The 21,521-nt window shown below is 41.4% G+C and overlaps 1 protein-coding gene across 1 annotated transcript in view; it reads right to left on the bottom strand.

Annotated features, from left to right (window-relative positions):
• ARMH3 (armadillo like helical domain containing 3) overlaps positions 1 to 21,521 on the bottom strand; it is a 166,894-nt gene that overhangs the window by 86,198 nt on the left and 59,175 nt on the right. The window contains exon 20 of the mRNA XM_082854900.1: positions 20,496 to 20,584. Within this exon, the coding sequence (XP_082711026.1) occupies positions 20,496 to 20,584 (89 nt within the window). The remainder of the gene's footprint in view (positions 1 to 20,495; positions 20,585 to 21,521) is intronic.

Genomic DNA, 21,521 nt, shown 5'->3' with positions numbered 1-21,521 from the left:
AAGGACCCGAGAAAATATATGAAGAGATTATAGTCGAAAACTTTCCTAACACAGGAAAGGAAATAGCCACCCAAGTCCACGAAGCACAGAGAGTCCCAGGCAGGATAAACTCAAGGAGAAAGACACTGAGACACATAGTAATCAAATTGACAAAAATTAAAGACAAAGAAAAATTACTGAAAGCAACAAGGGAAAAACGACCAATGTCATACAAGGGAACTCCCATAAGGTTAACAGCTGATTTCTCAGCAGAAATTCTACAAGCCAGAAGGGACTGGCATGATATATTTAAAGTGATGAAAGGGAAGAACCTACAACCAAGAGTACTCTACCCGGCAAGGATCTCATTAAGATTCAATGGAGAAATCAAAAGTTTTACAGACAAGCAAAAGCTAAGAATTCAGCACCACAAAACCAGCTCTACAACAAATGCTAAAGGAACTTCTCTAAGTGGGAAACACAAGAGACGAAAAGGACCTACAAAAACAAACCCATAACAATTAAGAAAATGGTCTTAGGAACATACGTATCGATAATTGCCTTAAACGTGAATGGATTAAATGCTCCAACCAAAACACAGAGGCTCGCTGAATGGATACAAAAACAAGACACATATATAAGCTGTCTACAAGAGACCCACTTCAGACCTAGGGACACATAGAATGAAAGTGAGAGGATGGAAAAAGATATTCCATGCAAATGGAAATCAGAAGAAAGCTGGAGTAGCAATACTCATATCAGATAAAATAGACTTTAAAATAAAGAATGTTACAAGAGACAAGGAAGGATACTACATAATGATCAAGGGATCAATCCAAGAAGAAGATATAACAATTATAAATATATATGCACCCAACATAGGAGCACCTTAATACATAAGGCAACTGCTAACAGCTATAAAAGAGGAAATCGACAGTAACACAATAATAGTGGGGGACTTTAACACCTTATTTACACCAATGGACAGATCATCCAGACAGAAAATTAATAAGGAAACACAAGCTGTAAATGACACAAGAGACCAGATTAACTTAATTGATATTTATAGGACATTCCATACAAAAACAGCAGATTATACTTTCTTCTCAAGTGCACATGGAACATTCTCCAGGATAGATCACATCTTGGGTCACAAATCAAGCCTCAGTAAATTTAAGAATACTGAAATCATATTAAACATCTTTTCTGACTATAACGCTAGATTAGAAATCAATTACAGGGGGAAAAAAAGCATAAAAAACACAAACACATGGAGGCTAAACAATACGTTACTAAATAACCAAGAGATCACTGAAAAAATCAAAGAGAAAAATCAAAAAATACCTAGAGACAAATGACAACAAAAACACGATGATCCAAAACCTATGGGATGCAGCAAAAGCAGTTCTACGAGGGAAATTTATAGCAATACAATTCTACCTCAAGAAATAAGAAAAGTCTCAAATAAACAATCTAACCTTACACCCAAAGGGACTAGAGAAAGAAGAACAAACAAAACCCAAAGTTAACAGAAGGAAAGAAATCAGAAATAAATGAGCAGAAATAAATGAAATAGAAACAAAGAAAACAATAACAAAGATCAATAAAACTAAAAGTTGGTTCTTTGAGAAGATAAAAAAAATTGATAAACCATTAGCCAGACTCATCAAGAAAAAGAGGGAGAGGACTCATCAAGAAAAAGAGGGAGAGGACTCAAATCAATAAAATTAGAAATGGGGCTTCCCTGGTGGCGCAGTGGTTGAGAGTCCGCCTGCTGATGCAGGGGACATGGGTTTGTGCCCTGGTCCCGGAAGATCCCACATGCTGCAGAGCGGCTGGTCCCGTGAGCCATGACCGCTGAGCCTGCGCGTCTGGAGCCTGTGCTCCACAACAGGAGAGGCCACAACAGTGAGAGGTCCGTGTATTGCAAAAAAAAATAAAATTAAAAATAAAAAATAAATAAAATTAGAAATGAAAAAGGAGGAGCTACAACAGACACCGCAGAAATACAAAGCATCCTAAGCGACTACTACAAGCAACTCTGTGCCAATAAAATGGACAACCTGGAAGAAATGGATAGATTTTTAGAAAGGTACAAGCTTCCAAGACTGAACCAGGAAGAAACAGAAAACATGAACAGACCAATCACAAGTAATGAAATTGAAACTGTGATTTTAAATCTTCCAATAAACAAAAGTCCAGGACCAGATGGCTTCACAGGTGAATTCTATCAAATATTTAGAGAAGAGCTAACACCCATCCTTCTCAAACTCTTCCGAAAAACTGCAGAGGAAGGAACACTCCCAAACTCATTCTACGAGGCCACCATCACCCTGATACCAAAACCAGACTGAGATACTACAAAAAAAAGAAAATTACAGACCAATATCACTGAAGAATATAGATGCAAAAATCCTCAGCAAAATACTAGCAAACAGAATCCAACAACACATTAAAAGGATCATATACCATGATCAAGTGGGATTTATCCCAGGGATACAAGGATTCTTCAATATATGCAAATCAGTCAATGTGATACACGATATTAACAAACTGAAGAAGAAAAACCATATGATCATCTCAATAGATTCAGAAAAAGCTTTTAACAAAATTCAACACTGATTTATGATAAAAACTCTCCAGAAAGTGGGCATAGAGGGAAACTACCTCAACATAATAAAGGCCATATATGACAAACCCGTAGCAAACATCATTCTCAATGGTGAAAAACTGAAAACATTTCCTCTAAAATCAGGAACAAGACAAGGGTGCCCACTCTCACCACTATTATTCAACATAGTTTTGGAAGATCTAGCCACTGCAATCAAAGAAGAAAAAGAAATAAAAGGAATACAAATTGGAAAAGAAGAAGTAAAAGTGTCACTGTTTGCAGATGACATGATACTATACATAGAGAAATCTAAAGAGGCCACCAGAAAACTACTAGAGCTAATCAATGAATTTGGTAAAGTTGCAGGATACAAAATTAATGCACAGAAATCTCTTGCATTCCTATACACTAATGATGAAGAATCTGAAAGAGAAATTAAGGAAACACTCCCATTTACCACTGCAATAAAAAGAATAAAATACCTAGGAATAAAAAAAAAAAAAGAATGGAGCTCATGAAGGGAAAAAAAGCCCTTAACTGTACTAAATATTTAAACAAAAGCGCAGTTTGCTCTGTCCTCTCTCGACTGTGACAACGTTTACTGAAAAGGTCCCCTTTTTGCCTTGTAATCTTTAATGAGAGGAGACAGTACTAAAACCCAAGCGATCTCAGTCATGAGACTGACTGCCAAGTCCCTAGGTTAACAGTGCAGCTTTAAAGACAGTTTTGCAAATAAACATTAAGCATAAAATAATTTATCAGTTGCCTTATACTCTCTCAACTAAGACTATAAAATAAATTCTGCTTCTCTGCCCATCATGACTACTGCCCCTGTACCTATTTCCCCTGTTTGATGGGGAACTATAAAGAAGGGGTTCAGCAGCTGCAAGTATCTGATGTTCCTTTTGTCTTCTCCCCCTCAACCCTTCCTACTTCCACAGACACACAAAAAAAGGCTTGACCTCTCCTTTTCTAAGACCATATCTGCTTCTTTGCCAGCAAAGAAGTCCATTCTCCCATGCTGTCTGAGCTTTGTGTGAAGTTTACTACCTTAGAAAAGAGATGTGAGCTTTGATTTGAAACAGCAGGGAATGATGAGTAGAAGTAAGTTTCTCCAGACACTTGCTGCCTGCCACACAACACCCCTCACTCTCAATCCTCTAAAAGCACAGGTACAGTAAAGAAACAGCAGGCAAAAGTACAATAGCTTGTCTATATTCTGTTTCTAAAGCCTGGACCTTCCCTTCAAATACCAAAAAAAAAAAAAAGAAGGCTTGCTAGGGATGAAGGAGATAGGTATCCTCATTTATGAACTCTTCACCCTGACTCAAGTTCTCTGAGGTTTCATAATGGAAAGGCAAATGATAGGCAGCTGGCCCTTTTGATGTTGTCTGTTAACAAGTGATCTATTGGACTGGACCCCAGAAAAGCTCCATGGGAGCCCATTCTGGATCACACAACCTGCTTAGCTCCTACTAGGAGCCCAGAAAATGAAGGGGACTGGCTAAAATCCACATAAAAATGACTAACCCAAGGGAATTCCCTGGTGGTCCAGCGGTTAGGACTCAGCGCTTTCACTGCCATGGCCTGGGTTCACTCTCTGGTCGGGGAACTAAGATCCTGCAAGCCGGGCAGCACGGCAGCAGGGGGAAAAAAAAACAAGCACTCACCCAGCCCAAACCTCTCTCCTCAATGAGTAGGGGCTGCCCAGTCCACCCCCTAACCCCAGAGCTTAGAAAAGCCCTATTAATGGATAAATCACCTGACAATAAGACTCCTTAAACTCACCAGAGACAAGAGAAAAGGATGGGTAACACACGTGGCACTCTGCAAAACATAATGGCTAGACAGAGACAAAGCTGCTTTTGCACATATCCAATCAAGGAGGGCTTTTGTCCCAGGCACACACAGCACAAAGATGCAGCCTCAGAAGTGGTTATGTGGTAATTAAGGGGTAGAAAACCTGGAGAAAAGGAAGTGAGAGCAATGATTTATTGCTCCTCTGCTAGACTACAGCTAGTCTTGATCTCTGGGATTCAGAGTCAGGGATGACAACGTGATAAATATGAGGGGAGGAAGAGCAATTCTGGCACAGGCCAAGAGGTGGCCTGTGTCCCAATTGCCACAGATGTCAGCAGAGCCAAACAGTATTGAGAAGGAGAGTCCAGCACTTCAATACTCTGAGAGTCAGTGTCAGGGGAAACATGCATTCTGCCCCTGACAATTCAGGTCAGAACCCCTACCCCCTTAAAAAAGCCAGGGTTTTCTTACCTGGAAGTTATCATTCTCTAGAGGGAATTTAATAGGCAGCTAAAATGAACAAAGCAACCTTAAAATTGGCTCCCACAAGCCTCTGACATCAGGGACCACAATTCCTCTTCAAGAAGGAATGTCCCAAATATCTCATAAAATAATGCTTTTTTCCTTCAACATCTGACTTTGCACTCATTCTATCAACTATTCAGTGTTCTATACACATCACTACACACACATTGTCTTCTATCCTCTGACCCGACGTGAAGGGAGTTCAAAGTCTGTGAGGCTTTGACATAGCTGATTTTAGACTTTTAGAGCTAGAAAGGACCTTAGAGGTCATTTAATCCAACTCCCTCATTTTTTGGATTCGAAAACAACCCCCCACCACCACACCAACTAGTTAGTGACTAGGCAGGGACTACATCCTGGTCTCCTGGTTAGTGTTCTTTCTACCATTCCATTAACATAAGGTTAAACAAATAAAGGTGCTAGATGCAGTCAAATGTTAAAGGGAAGGAAGCTTACGTATAAATGGTGTGCTTAGACTTCCTGACTATACTGTTACCAACACTTCTCTAGACTGGTTTATATAACTTTCTCCACCTACTGGCTGCTCCAAGGTTATTTTCATGTATTTGATCCCCTCCTTTTCTTGGTCTTCAACTACTTATTAGAGTAAAGATGTTTAACACCTCATTATTACCTTTCTTATACTCACTCTCAACACTAAAACGCACCCAGTAGCTTTTCTCAGCATAAACTGCCTCAGCAGGCCCTCTACATCAGCTCTTATCTCCCTCCTTTAAATCTCACCTTTCACACACCTCTATCTCCCTTTCTGTTTCTGCTTCCTCTCTAGTATCTTTAAAAAATAATAATAAATGTCAACTAAAACTGTTCCTATTTCCCTCACTCAGGGTTGCCTCCTTCAAAATTATGTACTGAAGATGCAATATGATCAGATCGGGACTTGAAATGGAGACAAGATCTCCCTTCTTTATGCAAAATCAGAACTGAAACAAACAAACAAAAAACATGAGTATAAACAATTAATATCCAGGCTTATTCATAAGCTATTATGGTATAGTGCTATGAACAGGGTTTAACTGCAGGCCAGAGAATAGCCTTGGGCCAGGGGCAGGTTCAAGGACAGCAGAGATATGGTACTCGGTGCCAACACACAAGTAGCACAGAGCTCATGTTGGCTGACTCCTGGCTCACCACTCTCCACACACACACATTTTTAGAAAACTGCCCTTGATCCACTTGTCCACTTGGTGCCATCTGGGCACATAACCAACCATACTGTCACAGAAGTAACAGTACATAGAGGGAAGAGTTAAGATAACTACAAAAGATAAGGGGTTGGTTGTATAAACGTAGTATTGTTAATTAGTCATATGTCTATAAGAGTTTGGTATCAAGTACAATACATGTTGTAGTCATTGTGAAGATAAGAGGGGCAGGATATGCTTTTTTTTTCTTTTTAATTTAACCCTTTGGTTTACCATGTTTCTAATTTTTAAATAATAGTTTTAAAAGGAAGCAGGGAAGAAGGGACTAACACAAGCTCTTCCTCACCAAAGACATGATCCTTAGTCCGAGAAATTTCCAAAGAAAAAGGGCCTATGTTATAGAAACCCATTACTGTGTAAACAGTTTTGCCAATTAGGTGAGCAATGGCTACTCATCCACAAAACAGAATGGCACAGGGACTTCCCTGGTGGTGCAGTGGTTAAGAATCTGCCTGCCAAGGCAGGGAACACGGATTCGAGCCCTGGTCCGGGAAGATCCCACATGCCGCGGAGCAACTAAGGCCGTGCGCCACAACTACTGAGCCTGCACTCTAGAGCCCTCGAGCCACAACTACTGAACCCGTGCACCACAACTACTGAAGCCCACGTGCCTAGAGCCCGTGCTCAGCAACAATAGAAGCCACCGCAATGAGCAGCCTATGCACCGCAACAAAGAGTAGTCCCTGTCCGCCACAACTAGAGAAAGCCCACACGCAGCAACAAAGACCCAATGCAGCCAAAAATTAATTAATTAATTAATTTTTTTAAAAAAAACAGAATGGCACAGCTTACTGCAGAATCTTTTCAGATGACAAGCTTGGTGGTTGAGACCTTCCAGGTCTTAACAGACAATTCTCATTGGCCCCCATCCTTCATAGTCCCAGGAGTAGGCTGTCCCAAAAAACCAATGCCAGATAGATATATCATATAGAGAAATGCATCACATCTTTCTGCTGAATGACAACAACTACAAGTCAATAACTGTGTCAGAAGCTCACACAAAGTACAGCGGTCCCTCGGTATCCACAGCGGGGATGGGGGGATGGGGAGTGAGGATAGGGGGATGGGGCGTGGAGATTGTTTCCAGGACCCTCCACAGACACCAAACTCCATAGATGCTCAAGTCCTTTATATAAAATGATGTAGGCTTCCCTGGTGGCGCAGTGGTTGAGAGTCCGCCTGCCGATGTAGGGGACACGAGTTCGTGTCCCGGTCCGGGAGGATCCCACATGCCACGGAGCAGCTGGGCCCGTGAGCCATGGCCGCTGAGCCTGCGCGTCCGGAGCCTGTGCTCCGCAACAGGAGAGGCCCCAACGGTGAGAGGCCCGCGTATTGCAAAAAAATAAATAAATAAAATGATGTAGTATTTGCAGTGTAACCTACACACATCTTCCTGTATAATTTAAATCATCTCTATAGATTACTTATAATATCTAATATAATGTAAATGCTATGTAAATAGTTGCCAGCATGCAGCAAATTCAAGTTTTGCTTTTTGGAAATTTCTGGAATTTTCTTTTCAAATATTTTTGATCCATGGTTGGTTGAATCTGTGGATGCAGATATGGAGAGACAACTGTATCTCAAACCTTCCTCTTTTCTACTGTGTTCCACCTGACACCTCAAAAAGAGACACTTAACTACAGAAATCACCTCCCCCAAACTGTATTCTCATCTCTTTTCAAAGGGAGAAACACAAAAGTCATAAATGGCAAGGGAGGTAACATTTATTAGGTGTCTGCTAGATGCTAGGCATCATGTAAAGCACTTAAAGTACATCACTCTCACTGAATCCTATTAATTATCCAATGAAGTAGGTATTAGTGGTCCCAATTAACAGATAACCAAACTGAAATTCAGAAAGATTAAATAAGTTACCCAAAGCCACATACTAGTTGATTACATTAAGAGCAACATACCAAGAAGAAGGTCCATGAACTCCCCCTGCTGAGGTCTATGAAACTGTACTGGTTCCTCCTAAACTTCAATTTAAAAAAACTCTTGTTGGGACTTCCCTGGTGGAGCAGTGGTAAGGAATCCACCTTACAATGCAGGGGACTCGGGTTCAATCCCTGATCAGGGAACTACGATCCCACATGCCGCAGGGGCAACTAAGCCCGCACGCCACAACTACTGAGCTGGCGCACCACAACTACAGAGCCCACTTACCCTGGAGCCCTCGCGCCACAGCTAGAGAAGGAAAAACCCGCACGCCACAACTAGAGAAAAGCCCACGCGTTGCAACGAAAAGATCCCGCATGCCTCAACGAAGATCTGACGTGCCACAACTAAGACCTGACGAAGCCATAAATAATAAGTAAATAAATAATAAATCTTTAAAAACAAACATTTGTAGAGTGTGCGGGAGCAAGCTATCTAGGGCCAATACCTATATTTACCACCCAAAACCATAACTTTAGTCAGAACTCCACTTAATCAGCCCCTCACACATCCAAGTGACCAAAAGAAAAATCATGTAAGTTCAAGTCCATCTCTCTTGTAAGCGTCTCAGGATTTCACTCCACTGACCTAAGACACTTTAACCTGCACACTCTCAAAAACAAGAGGTTGAAAGCAAGGACTCAAGTATTCGTGCATCAGTATTCATAACAGCATTATTCACAACAGCCAAAAGGTGGAAGCAATACAAGAATCCGTTGACACATGAATAGATAAACAAAATGTGGTATATACATACATTCGAATATTATTCAGCCTGAAAAAGGAAATTCTGACACATGCTACTACGTGGATGAAACATGAAGACATTATGCTAAGTGAAAAATGTCAGTCACAAAAGGACAAATACTGTATAATTCGATTTATATGCAGAGCCTAGAGAAATCAAATTCATAGAGACAGGAAGTAGATTGGTGGTTGCCAGGGGTGTGGAGAGGGGGGAAGGCAGACTTATTGTTTAATGGATACAGTTTCAGTTTAAGAAAATTTTAAAAATTGTGGAGGTGGAAGGTAGAGATGGTTGCACAGCAATGTGAATATACTTAATGCCAATGAACTGTACACTTAAAATGGTAAATTTTATGTATGTTTTACCAATTAACTAATAAGAGGCCAATGTTTTTCTTTCCACAGACACTAGCATGAGCCCTGCAAACACTCCATCCCAACTTTCTGTAACCTCAGTGTAACTGATGAGCTGAAATCTACATCATGGTACACAATACTGAGTATAGGGCTAAACATACAAAGGTGTTTCCTTTTTGATGGGGAAGAGAAAAGGATCCAAATATACTCAATCAACAGAGAGCCACAGATCTTGAGCAGGAATGCAAATTGAAAATGAACACTGGACAGCCTTCAGGACAATACTATGGCAGTCCTCAGAATAATAATCAGTTTATAATCAAAGCTAACAATGTACCGAAGTACAGTTGACTCTTGAACAACATGGGTTTGAACTGCATGGGTCCACTTATATTTGGATTTTTAAAAATAAATGTGTACTATGGTACTTCATGATCCGTGGTTGGTGAATCCACAGATGTGAGACCGTGGATAGGGAGGGCAGACTGTAAAGTTATAGGTGGATTTTTGACAGGGCTGGAGGGAGTAGTGGGCGGTGTTAGCACCCCAAACCTTCAACTTGTTTAAGGGTCAACTATACTAAAAATATTCTAGGGAATCCTTAGGGATCCTGGGTTTGCCTCCTAATCTCTTCTATTTCTACTAAATGAGGATCCAGAGACCTGGCTCCAAATACTCTTAACCTGCACTGAGTGAAAAACAGAGAAGTTGTGTCAGTGAAACATTTGAAGTATTACATTACACATTCAATAAGTTTAAGTTGTAGGGAAGTGGGTGCTCCATACACACTTGTTTCTTCATTGGAAAGTCTTTTCCACCAGGCACTTTGAAATTTTAGTGTCTGGGTTTGCTTTCAGGAACTACAAATTGGCTGCAACTGCTGCCTCTTTTTTTCCCCTAATTAATTAATTTATTTATTTATGGCTGCATTGGGTCTTCCTTGTTGGGTCTTAGTTGCTGCACGCAGGCTTTCTCGACTTGCGGCGAGCAGGGTACCCCCTCTCAACCGCTACTCTTCGTTGCGGTGCGCGGGCTTCTCATTGCAGTGGCTTCTCTTGTTGCAGAGCTTGGGCTCTAGGCGCACAGGCCTCAGAAGTTGTGGCACGCAGGCTCAGCAGTTGTGGCTCACAGGCTCTAGAGCACAGGCTCAATAGTTGTGGTGCATGGGCTTAGTTGCTCTGCGGCGTGTGGGATCTTCCTAGACCTGGGCTCAAATCCGTGTCCCCTGCATTGGCAGGCAGATTCTCAACCACTGTGCCACCAGGGAAGTCCCCAGCTGTCTTTTGACTCTGTACTAGAGGCAAGTGTCAGGCTCTTACTTAGCTCTGGCGCTAGTTTCTTTCCTTGGAGAGTCTTGTGCATCAAATATGGCAGCAGTGTACAGACGTTCTGACTTTTCTGTATGCAGACTCAAGTGGAATAAAGCAGAGTGTGCAGGTTCTGCGAAGCTGCGCCAGGAATGAGTACCTTGATGGTTCCCTGAGTCCCAAGTGAATTCCCAGAGGCAAAAGCAGCCAATCTGTTTCTCAAATGAGAAGAGCTCAGTACCACCCACCTGAGAATCCTGCTGTCTTACACTGGGCCCTCTCACTCCACAAGGAACCTTGTTCACAGAACTGTTCCTAGCATTAATGTACCCCACACAATGAGGACTTCCCCAGACTTTTTCCTATCCTGCTTTGAATTCAAGGGGAGGAAAAGAAGGTAGCAAGTAGTAAGCAGCAAACCATGTTGCCGTGTAGGAGAGTGGAATGAATAATGGATATGGGAACTTCTCCAGAACTAAAACCTGTCCCAGACATTGAAGTAAACCAGGTGCAGAGAGGAACAAGCCAACCACAGGAAGATACAATTAAGTGGTAGCTCAGCGCCTGTCTCAGAGAAGCAGAGGGGAGGTTTAATTACAAAACCAAGTGAATGACATTTAAATAAGATTAAAAACAGGAAGGAGACACAGAGCCTCCAGCAGAGCACAAATAAATATCTCCAAAGAATCGGGTCAGAGAGAGCTGTCTGTTTGAACAGCTTTTACATGCTATGAAGAGAAAGAGATAGAAAGCAAAGACAGGACTCATCTAGGCCCTATTTTGTGGCCTGGCATGGAGCTAGGATGAGATGCCACAGATCCCAGGTCAAAACCCGATCATTAGGGGATATGGATAATTTCACAGTGACTGACAGAAGAGAAATATTTAGCTCCTCACTTGCTTAGGAGAGAGGTAGAAGAACTCAAATGACAGGCTAGAAATAGCACTAGTGTAACAAGTCAATGCCTCCAAAACCCCAGAGGCACTATAAACTCTAGCCAATTCTAGCATCTCTGGACAAAATCACCAATTACTCAGGGACATTGCCAGCAATCAGCAGGCTCATTGTCGGTCAGCCAAGTGGCACAGGAAAGACTCAGAAACCAACACTTACCAGCAGAATAATTTAAAAATACACTAGGTGGCTTCTCAGAATACAGGCAACTGTCTGGCTGCAAACCCAAGCACCTCACTGAAACAGAGACCAATGAATCAAACAAGAAAATGAAATGGCTGTATGCTATGAGCCTCTCCAGGTGAACAGAGCACAAAAGTTAGTATATCCAGTGGGAGGATTCTGGGAAGGTGGCAAAGCATGAAACACCAGGAATCTCTCTTCCCACCTAGGCAATAACTGCACTGGCAGAATCTGTCTGATGTAACTATTTTAGAACTCTGACCTCTGATGAAGGTTTGCAACTTCCAGAGGAAAGCCTGGATGGTAAATTTGGTTCATTTTGGTCAATTTCAACTCTTAGTACATTAGCAGCTACCTATCACCCAATCCCAGGCCTGTGATAAGCAGCTGTGCACCTGTTTCTGAAGCAGCTTGCACACAGCTTGCAGGAGATAGGGTAGGCAAAAAGGGCCCTGTCTTCCAAATACTGGGGATCTGTGCTATGATCACTGATTGCTGCTTCTGATCACAGAGGTGCAGACAAAGAGGTGGGCAGCCATTTTTGTTGCACCTCCCCTCATTGTTGCAAGCCCTTCCCCCTCCTGATAAGTGACTTCCAGATTTAAGGGGCTAGTGCCCCTTTTTCCCCACCTTCATTTTTTGCTTTTCCCCTTTCAGGAGCCAGACATTAAAAACTAGAATATTCGACACAAATGAACCTATCTAAGAAACAGAAACAGACTCACAGACCTAGAGAACAGATTTGTGGTTGCCAAGGCGGGGGCGGAGGGAGTAAGGGAGGGACAGATTGGGAGTTTGGGGTTAGCAGATGCAAACTATGATATATAGAATGGATAAACAACAAGGTCCTACTGTATAGCACAGGGAACTACGTTCGATATCCTGTGATAAACCATAATGGAAAAAAATATACATATGTATAACTGAATCACTGCTGTACAGCAGAAACTAACACAACATTGTAAATCAACTATACTTCAATTTTTTAAAAAAAGGTAAATACTAGGATAATATAAACATTAACCAAGAAGGCATTCAGAAGTAAAAAAAAACTAGGACATTCAGAAACAACTGCATATTCAGGGAAAATTAGAGAGTGACTGCACATGCCCAAGAAAAGGCTCAGAAGAGACCTAAGAAAACATTAAGTTTACACCTCAGGCTGATCATCAGCACAGAGACAGCCTACAATCGAAAACAAAAACAACAGGGAATTCGCTGGTGGTCCAGTGGTTAGGACTCTGCGCTTTCACTGCCAAGGGCTCGGGTTCAATCCCTGGTCAGGAAACTAAGATCCCACAAGCTGCGCAGTGCAGCAAAAAATAATTATAATAACAAAAAAATAGCTAAATCTGCAGGAAGGGGGAGAATCTGATTTCTTGAACCTTGAGGACATTGTAAGTAAAATAAGCCAGTCACAAAAAGGCAAATACTGTATGATTCCACTTACATGGAGTACTTAGAGTAGTCAAAATCATAAAGACAGAATAGTTTCAGTTTTACAAGATGAAAAGATTTATGGGGAACGATGGTGGTGATGGCTGCATTACAGTGTGAATGTATTTAATACCATTGAACATACACTTAAAAACGGTTAAGATGGTAAATTTTATGTTATGTGTATTTTAGCACAATAATAAGTCAGTACGTCAACAAACTGCACTGTCTAAAGGCTCCACACCCCTTGAGATGAACTGGAAAAAAGAACAAATCCTTTCTTTAAATGGAAGTTAGGTTCTGTCTTACCATTTTCCTTGCTGTTAAAGTGTATCTGCTAAAAGAGAAAATAAAATGCTCAACTATCTCCAATTCCCCCTTTACTTGGGGACACTGCAATCCTCAGAGTTACCACCCACCCTCTTTACCATGAAAATGAGTTTTTATGTGAAAGTTCCCATATGGAACTTAGACTCAGAAATGCAAGATCCCATACACCTCATTCCTGTGCAGCTGCCTCTAACGAAGCATGCTCAGAAGCTACTGGCTTCTTCTAGGGCCCTTTACCACCTGCTTATTTTTTCCAACACTGCCCAATTGAAAGGTAGTCAAAAATCACCCTTGAAGAAATCCAGTAGTCAATGAGACCATGTCTCAGTGGAGCCATCTGATGTAGAACCAAGAACTTTAATTTCTTGGTTAAACCAAGAAAGTGGTTTTAGGGAAAACCACTAACAGACCTGTCCTGCTCACTTGAGATCCAGGGAACGATACCTTATGAAACCAAATGATACTTTCCTATACAACCAGTACAGACAGAGCAACAAAAGTACAACTATTCTTTCCTCTGCCTCTTTTAGTTGACAAGATGCTAATGGGCCTATGAGAGGTGACATTTCTCTGGATAGGAAGTGCCTTCATGTGCAGAGAAAAGAACAGAGATTTCTCACTCTTTTAAGGGGCTTTTAGGTGGGAATCTTTTTCTCCCTCTAACAAGCTAAACTTGTTGGAAATTCTTATCTTTTGCTTTTGCCAAGTTTCTAAGAGAAAGATTCAAAATAGTATAAATTTTGGATTTAGCCAAATGTGATGATTTGAAGGAAAAAATGGTTTCCTGGCATTCTTTTTCAATCCTGGGGCTTTGTACACTGCTATACAGAATCTTTATAACAAAATTATGAAAAGAGAGAAATACCTTCTAATGACCCTATATTAGAACATTCTAATTTTGAGAGGAACTGATTATCCACAGAAGAAAGAAGCCTCCATGTTTTTGCACATGGAAGCTAGAGCAGTCTTAATTAGGCACACCAAGCCTAGAATACATCTTGTAACATATTCCCCTAAATCAGAGAAAATTTGGGGGAAATAGGAAGAACAATTTAAAAAGCAATTTTAAGAACAAAATAGCAATAACAGCTGCCAAAATTCCTCTTCCCATATACTCTGTTTACTGCTATGTTCTTTCTCACCTGGATACCCTCTTCAAAACTAAAAGAAACAATATTATAGAGTTATATAAGATATCACCATAGGAGGAAGCTGGGTGAAGGGTACAAGAACTCTCTGTACTATTTTTGCAACTTCCTGTGAGTCTATAATTATATCAAAATAAAAAGTTTAAAAAAGTAACTAAACTAAAAGAAGCAGACAATTAAAAACTCAAAGGATAGTCTCCCCATATCAGGAGGGGTTGGCAATCTGTCAAAGCTATACCTATTCAAGAACTGCCAAAGAAATCTACAGCTCAGGTCAGTCTTTCTCTTGATAATTTTCAATCCTGTATAACAACAACTACAGTATAACAAGCTCCCAATGAAAGGCTCTCAATTCCCAGTCTCAAGGTGTACCTAACCATGAAATCATAGGCTTCTGTCAGTGATGAGAGTGCCAGCTGGATCCAGAAAGTTGTGACACCCTCTGGGTTTTCTATTTTTCCCAGTAGGTATCTGAAAGGTCAGGCCATGTACAGTTTCTCTCTTTTTCACAAAGCTGTGAATGCTTTGGATGCTGTTTAGCACAGTGAAGCTGAACAGATTGTTTTGGGGGCTTTGGGGGCCCCTCTTTCTGCAGGGAGGCAAATGTTGCCTAGTGGTCTGCTTCTGAGCTTAGGAGTCAGAAACTCGAAGTTCTAATCATGACTCTGTTTAGTGTCTTGTTCCATGATCCTTAGCAAGTCACTTATCCTTCTATACATTTCTCCAACAAATGGTGATAAAAATAATGACTTATCACCCAGGGATGCAGCAGAGGGAAAGGGTAAGGACTGTGATCCATAGATAAATTGTCAAATATAAAACGCCAATATAAACCCGCCTTTAAATCAACCCATGTTTTCAGACTGTGGAAAGCTACACTATTTAAATGCAGGCTGCCTCCCCAATGCCCCTTCTGCCTGCAGTGGAAGTAAAATAAGCTGACTCCATGAAGTTCTGTTCAAGTATTTCCCTCTCTAACAACTACATGCTTCCCTCTAAACATTCTGCTCATTGCTTGGTTAATGGCTTAGAAACCATCTAAGTTTCCATTTTCACTTGGTTAAAAGCAATCCATCTATCTGTAGGTAAGGAAGAAAGAGACAAAGGAAAGAGAAATTATCACTGCTCCCTTTTACAACAACAACTCAAATAAAAAGGTGGGAAGGGGCTTCCCTGGTGGCGCAGCGGTTGAGAGTCCACCTGCCAGTGCAGGGTACATGGGTTCGTGCCCCAGTCCGTGAAGATCCCACAGGCTGCAGAGCGGCTGGGCCCGTGAGCCATGGCCGCTGGGCCTGCGCGTCCGGAGCCTGTGCTCCGCAACGGGAGAGGCCACAACAGTGAGAGGCCCGCGTACCGCAAAAAAAAAAAAAAAAACCACAAAAGGTGGGAAGAAGTGAGAGAGTAGCACTGACATATACACACTACCAAATGTAAGATAGATAGCTAGTAGGAAGCAGCTGCATAGCACAGGGAGATCAGCTCTGTGCTTTGTGACCACCTAGAGGGGTGAAATAGGGAGGGTGGGAGGGAGATGCAAGAGGGAGGAGATATGGGGATATATGTATACATAGAACTGATTCACTTCGTTATACAGCAGAAACTGACATAACATTGTAAAGCAATTATACTCCAATAAAGATGTTAAAAAGAAAGAAAAAGATACATGACAACAAATATCCTAATTTTTTTTTGAGGTCCAAACACAACATTGTGCTGCTTTAAGAGAATGCTGATTCATCATTAATGGAAATTCTACATACCCAGGCATCCATTCATTTATTCATTCAAATGTCTTCTGAGCCCCTATTACAAGCCAAGTAGTGTGCTAGGAATAAAACAATGATTAAAACACAGGCCCTGCCCTCCAGGAATTTTTTTTAAGAGGAAAGATAGATATTTAAGCAAATCATTGTACAGACATATGCAAACCTAGCAAAACAATGTGATATGCTCAAATAGAAGCCCAAAGTTCTGCAGGAATGTATAGGAAACACACATAGTGTGTTTGTTTCCTGTGTAGGAAACAAAACATAGTGACTAACAAGGTCTTTAGCCTCCAGAAGTTGAGAGAAAATACTAAGCTAAAGTTCCCAGGAGGAATGCAGCACAGTCAGTAAATAAAGAAAAACTATTTAACCAAGTACTAAGATGTTCTGTGAAAACAGAATTGGGAGGCCATGGAACCTAAAATTAAGACAGGATTCTTAACATGGGAACATGGATGGGCTTCAGAAGAAGGTCCATGAACTCTCTGAAATTATATGCAAAATATGTATGTGCAAATGGACATTTTTCCGGATGCAAAGATCATATCTTTCATTATATTCTCCAAGGTAAAGAACTATTTCACTAGGATCTTACCCTAAAACTCAGTTATCTGACTCAACTCTCCTGTCTTATCAGAGGAGAGTTTTAAAACCTAACCTTTTACTCAAAATAGGAGATCTGGGTAGCCTAGAGGTCAGAGAAGAGCTTTTGAACTTTCCTTAACTTGGTGGAAAATAGTGACTGCTGAAAATAGGGCAATGAGAAAGGCAAGACTTCTTCCTTTCTATATTCAAGTTGAGGTTAGTCTAAATATATTTCTGCACGTACTCAGATACCATGGTGACAGGCATCATATAAATAGACAGTGGCAGCAGGGAGTAGGTCATGGATTATATCTATAAAACCAACATATCAGGCAGGATTAAACCCCCAACTAATACAGCTGGCTCCTCCTCATCCATAAAACCAAGCCTGAGAATTCCATATGGGAATTTGGAGGGGGACCTCTGGCTACCTCCCCAATAACAAAGAGCTACTGTAGTCAAACAGTATAAGAATAAAAATCACCACTCAAAGTGCAGTGAGACTAAACGCCCCCATTCCAAATAACAAAAGGCATCTGCACCCCAGTCCACTGCTTCCTAGACACCCTAGGTCTCCCGTGTGTCTTACCTAACAACACATGCCCTACCAGTTTTATTTATAAGTATAATTCAACTAATGTTTGCAGCACATGTATGGGCAAGCATCTGTATGCATAAGCATATTTGCCATGATGAGTTTCACACACCTCCCTCAAATCCATAAGTCTAGAAGGCAAAGAAAGAGTGAAAACACGGGCAAGCCAACATATGAGGGGCAGTACCAGCCAAGGAGTGGGTGGGTCCTCCACAGCCACATTTATATTCACTGACTGCAATATTATACATTACTATAGGCTCTGATGCATCAGATGTAGTCTAGTATTTTGCAGCTTTCCTTAACACCTGCTGCTCTGCATCTCACTGTATATACTCCATGTATGAACACAGGGAGCCAGGTTCCAGGAGGGCTCACCCAGTCTACGTAGGAAAAGGAGCTAACCTCACTTGGCAAAGAACTCTAGTACAAATGCCTATGCCTTAGGAAAAAGCAGCCATCCAACTCCCATCAATGACAGTCATATACACCTCTTCTCAAAGTATCAAGGGCCTTAGAATGCCAGTCAGTCAGTCTTGAGGTGGCAAATAATTTTTTTTTAAGTCTTTACTGAATTTGTTACAATGTTGCTTCTGTTTTTTTTTTTTAATGTTTTAGGTTTTGTTTTTTTTTATGTTTTGGTTTTTTGGCTCGGAGGCATGTGGGATCTTAGCTCCCCAACCAGGGATCGAACCCGCACTCCCTTCATTGGAAGGCAAAGTCGTAACCACTGGACTGCCAGGGAAGTCCCAAGATAGCAAATAATTATACATAGAGCTGAACACGACATAAAGTACTCAAAGAAATAAAGTCAACTGACCAATACAGGATAAAGAATGGTCTCTTGCCTCATAGTTTTCTAGCTAGGTTAGTGAATGCTAAGATCCAGAAAAGATAAATATAAAAGACACTTTTTTATCTCTTTAAAAGATAATTGCCTCTTTAAATAAAAATGACAGAAATGTACCTTGGGGTTCATGACATATGTAAAAGTAAAATGTATGACAACAATAGCACAAAGGACAGAATGCAAGGTGGTGGTAGGAGAATAATGGAAAGCCCTGGGCCCCAGGGAGACAGACCAGAGTGAATGGGAGAATGCAATGGAAAAGGCAACGACAGGACAATGAGGAAGAGGACAACAGATGAAGAGGATAGGAGAAAAGCCAGAGGGATCCCAGGGGCCAGAGACAGGGTGGCTAGCATAGAAAGAAAAGAAAACAGAATTAAATAGAAAATAAAACCAGAAGAGGATCAAAGGCAGGCAGAAATAATAACTACCACCAACTCTTTAGTACAATGTATAACTTCATCCCAGTTATAGACATAAACCATTTGTACTTGCTATAAGTCCTACAATTATACCAATATCCAGAGATTTGCATCATTTTTGTTTTCTCTTTAATCCTAAATTTTTAGAACCTAATAATCATACAACTATCCATAGGCAACCAAATAGTCCTTAATATTAAAAAGCACTGTTCTGACCTAAGAAATTCTACTAACTTTAGTCATTTCAATCTCTTTTGATCTCTCTTTAGCTCTTCTGACATTCCCTCAATTTCAAACTCTCACATAATCATACTCTTCTCCTAAAATATCAAAATGCCACTACTGCCACTTACTGTTATTCTCCTACTCCCCCTTCACCACCATAGGCAGTAACTGCAAAAAACTTGCTAATCCATTAATTAAAGATCTCTACTTTCCATTATGAAGGACTAAATTTAGAAAGCCAAATTGGGTTGGGAGGAAACCATGTGTCACAACAAGTGAGATGAATTCCATGGGAGGGTGTGGGGTTACTGACCCATTTCTCATAAAGCCTCTGACACTAACACACCCTTGTCTGCTCAGAATACAGAGAAGCTCTCCCAAGGGTGGGGCAACAATTTACCACTATAATCATCTGGAGAAGACTTTATTGTACCATCAGGTCACAAAAGCCACAGGACCTATCAGCAAGCAAATGCCTCAGGAAAAATGTCTCCTCTGCTTTTCTGAAACCTCCAATTTAGTTGCACAAAAGAAATGGGTGGCAAGCCAGCATTAATTGTACCCTTAGAGAAGAGCCACTTCCCTCCTACAGGGGTGGAGTGACTTTACTGAGCTACCAAATGGATACAAAGACAAAAGTAAACACTAATTTGCTGTTTTTGTCTCTGGCACAGGAGGAGTGGTAAAACTGACACTGTCTGTAAACAGTAATAATGCCAGATATAACACAAAGAACAGGATTCCCCCCATCTCTCCACCCCCTCCCCACCTCCTCTCCCTAAGACATTCCTCCTGAGATTACTCATCCTGAGGAAACACACAGAAGCCTCCCTATAGTCCATATGCTGCTACCAAATGGAACCAAGGGAGAATCCAAGTTTGTACTGACTCCCCATTGAAGAATCAATGGAACTCAAATATTTGTTTCTACCAGCTGACAAAAATTACAGGGAGGAGAAGGAACAAGACAGAAAGTATGAAATAATGGTATGTGACATGGCCAGGTTTGGATTAGAACAAGGCTGAAATGACAAAAAGAAGAGTTGAAAATAGAAGCATCCTAAACAAACTAAAAAGTTTTTTAAAAAAATTCAGCTTGTGCCCAGGCCTAGGGGTTCATACAAGATATAGGAAGGGGCTTCCCTGGTGGTGCAGTGGTTAGGAATCCACCTGCCAATGCAGGGGACACGGGTTTGAGCCCTGGTCTGGGAAGATCCCACATGCTTCAGAGCAACTAAGCCCGTGCGCCACAACTACTGAGCCTGCGCTCTAGGGCCCATGAGCCACAACTACTGAGCCCGCGTGCCACAACTACGGAAGCCCACGCGCCTAGAGCCTGTGATCTGCAACAAGAGAAGCCACTGCAATGAGAAGCCCGCTCGCCGCAACTAGAGAAAGCCCATGTGCAATGACGAAGACCCAGTGCAGCCACAAATAAATAAATAAATTTGTTAAAAAAAAAAAAAAGATATAGGAAAAGAGGATGAATTCAAAAGAGAAAGTTACCTGACCAGAGTTCCCGCCAGGTATAATGCAGGCGTACTCTACACTTCTTCTGATAGCAAAGTAGTTTATGTACTACCTGAATGCAGCGCCTGTAAGAGAAGAAGAGAAAAACTGGAATAAGCCTAAAAATATGGTGCAACTCACCACAGATACCCTTTCTTTAATGAAGCAGCTTTTGCTAAGGCCACAAAAGACACTGGATATGAATCTGTACACATGGGAAAGAAATGAACTTCTACCTGCAGCTTTCTGGTAGATAAATCCCCCCTGCCCAAAAAGGGAACCCTCTTGCACTGTTGGTGGGAATGTAAATTGATACAGCCACTATGGAGAACGGTATGGAGGTTCCTTAAAAAACTAAAAATAGGGCTTCCCTGGTGGCGCAGTGCTTGAGAGTCCGCCTGCCGATGCAGGGAACATGGGTTCGTGCCCTGGTCTGGGAAGATCCCACATGCTGCGGAGAGCCTGGGCCCATAAGCCATGGCCACTGAGCCTGCGCATCCGGAGCCTGTGCTCCGCAACGGGAGAGGCCACAACAGCGAGAGGCCCGCGTACGGCAAAAAAAAAAAAAAAAAAAAAAAAAACAACTAAAAATAGAACTACCATATGACATAGCAATCCCACTACTGGGCATATACCCTGAGAAAACCATAATTCAAAAAGAGTCATGCACCACAATGTTCACTGCAGCTCTATTTACAATAGCCAGGACATGGAAGCAACCTAAGTGTCCATCAACAGATGAATGGATAAAGAAGATGTGGCACATATATACAATGGAATATTACTCAGCCAGAAAAAGAAACGAAATTGAGTTATTTGTAGTGAGGTGGATGGACCCTAGAGTTTGTCATACAGAGTGAAGTAAGTCAGAAAGAGAAAAACAAATACCGTATGCTAACACATATATATGGAATCTAAAAAAAAAAAACAAACTGGTTCTGATGAACCTAGGGGCAGGACAGGAATAAAGACACAGATGTAGAGAATGGACGTGAGGACCTGGGAAGGGGGAAGGGTAAGCTG

This window comes from Leucopleurus acutus (assembly GCF_964270905.1).
Source record: "Leucopleurus acutus genome assembly, chromosome: 14".
In the NCBI taxonomy this organism is placed as follows: domain Eukaryota; kingdom Metazoa; phylum Chordata; class Mammalia; order Artiodactyla; family Delphinidae; genus Leucopleurus; species Leucopleurus acutus.
Note: the sequence above shows the minus strand (reverse complement) of the source record. Positions and strands in the feature narration are given on the sequence as shown.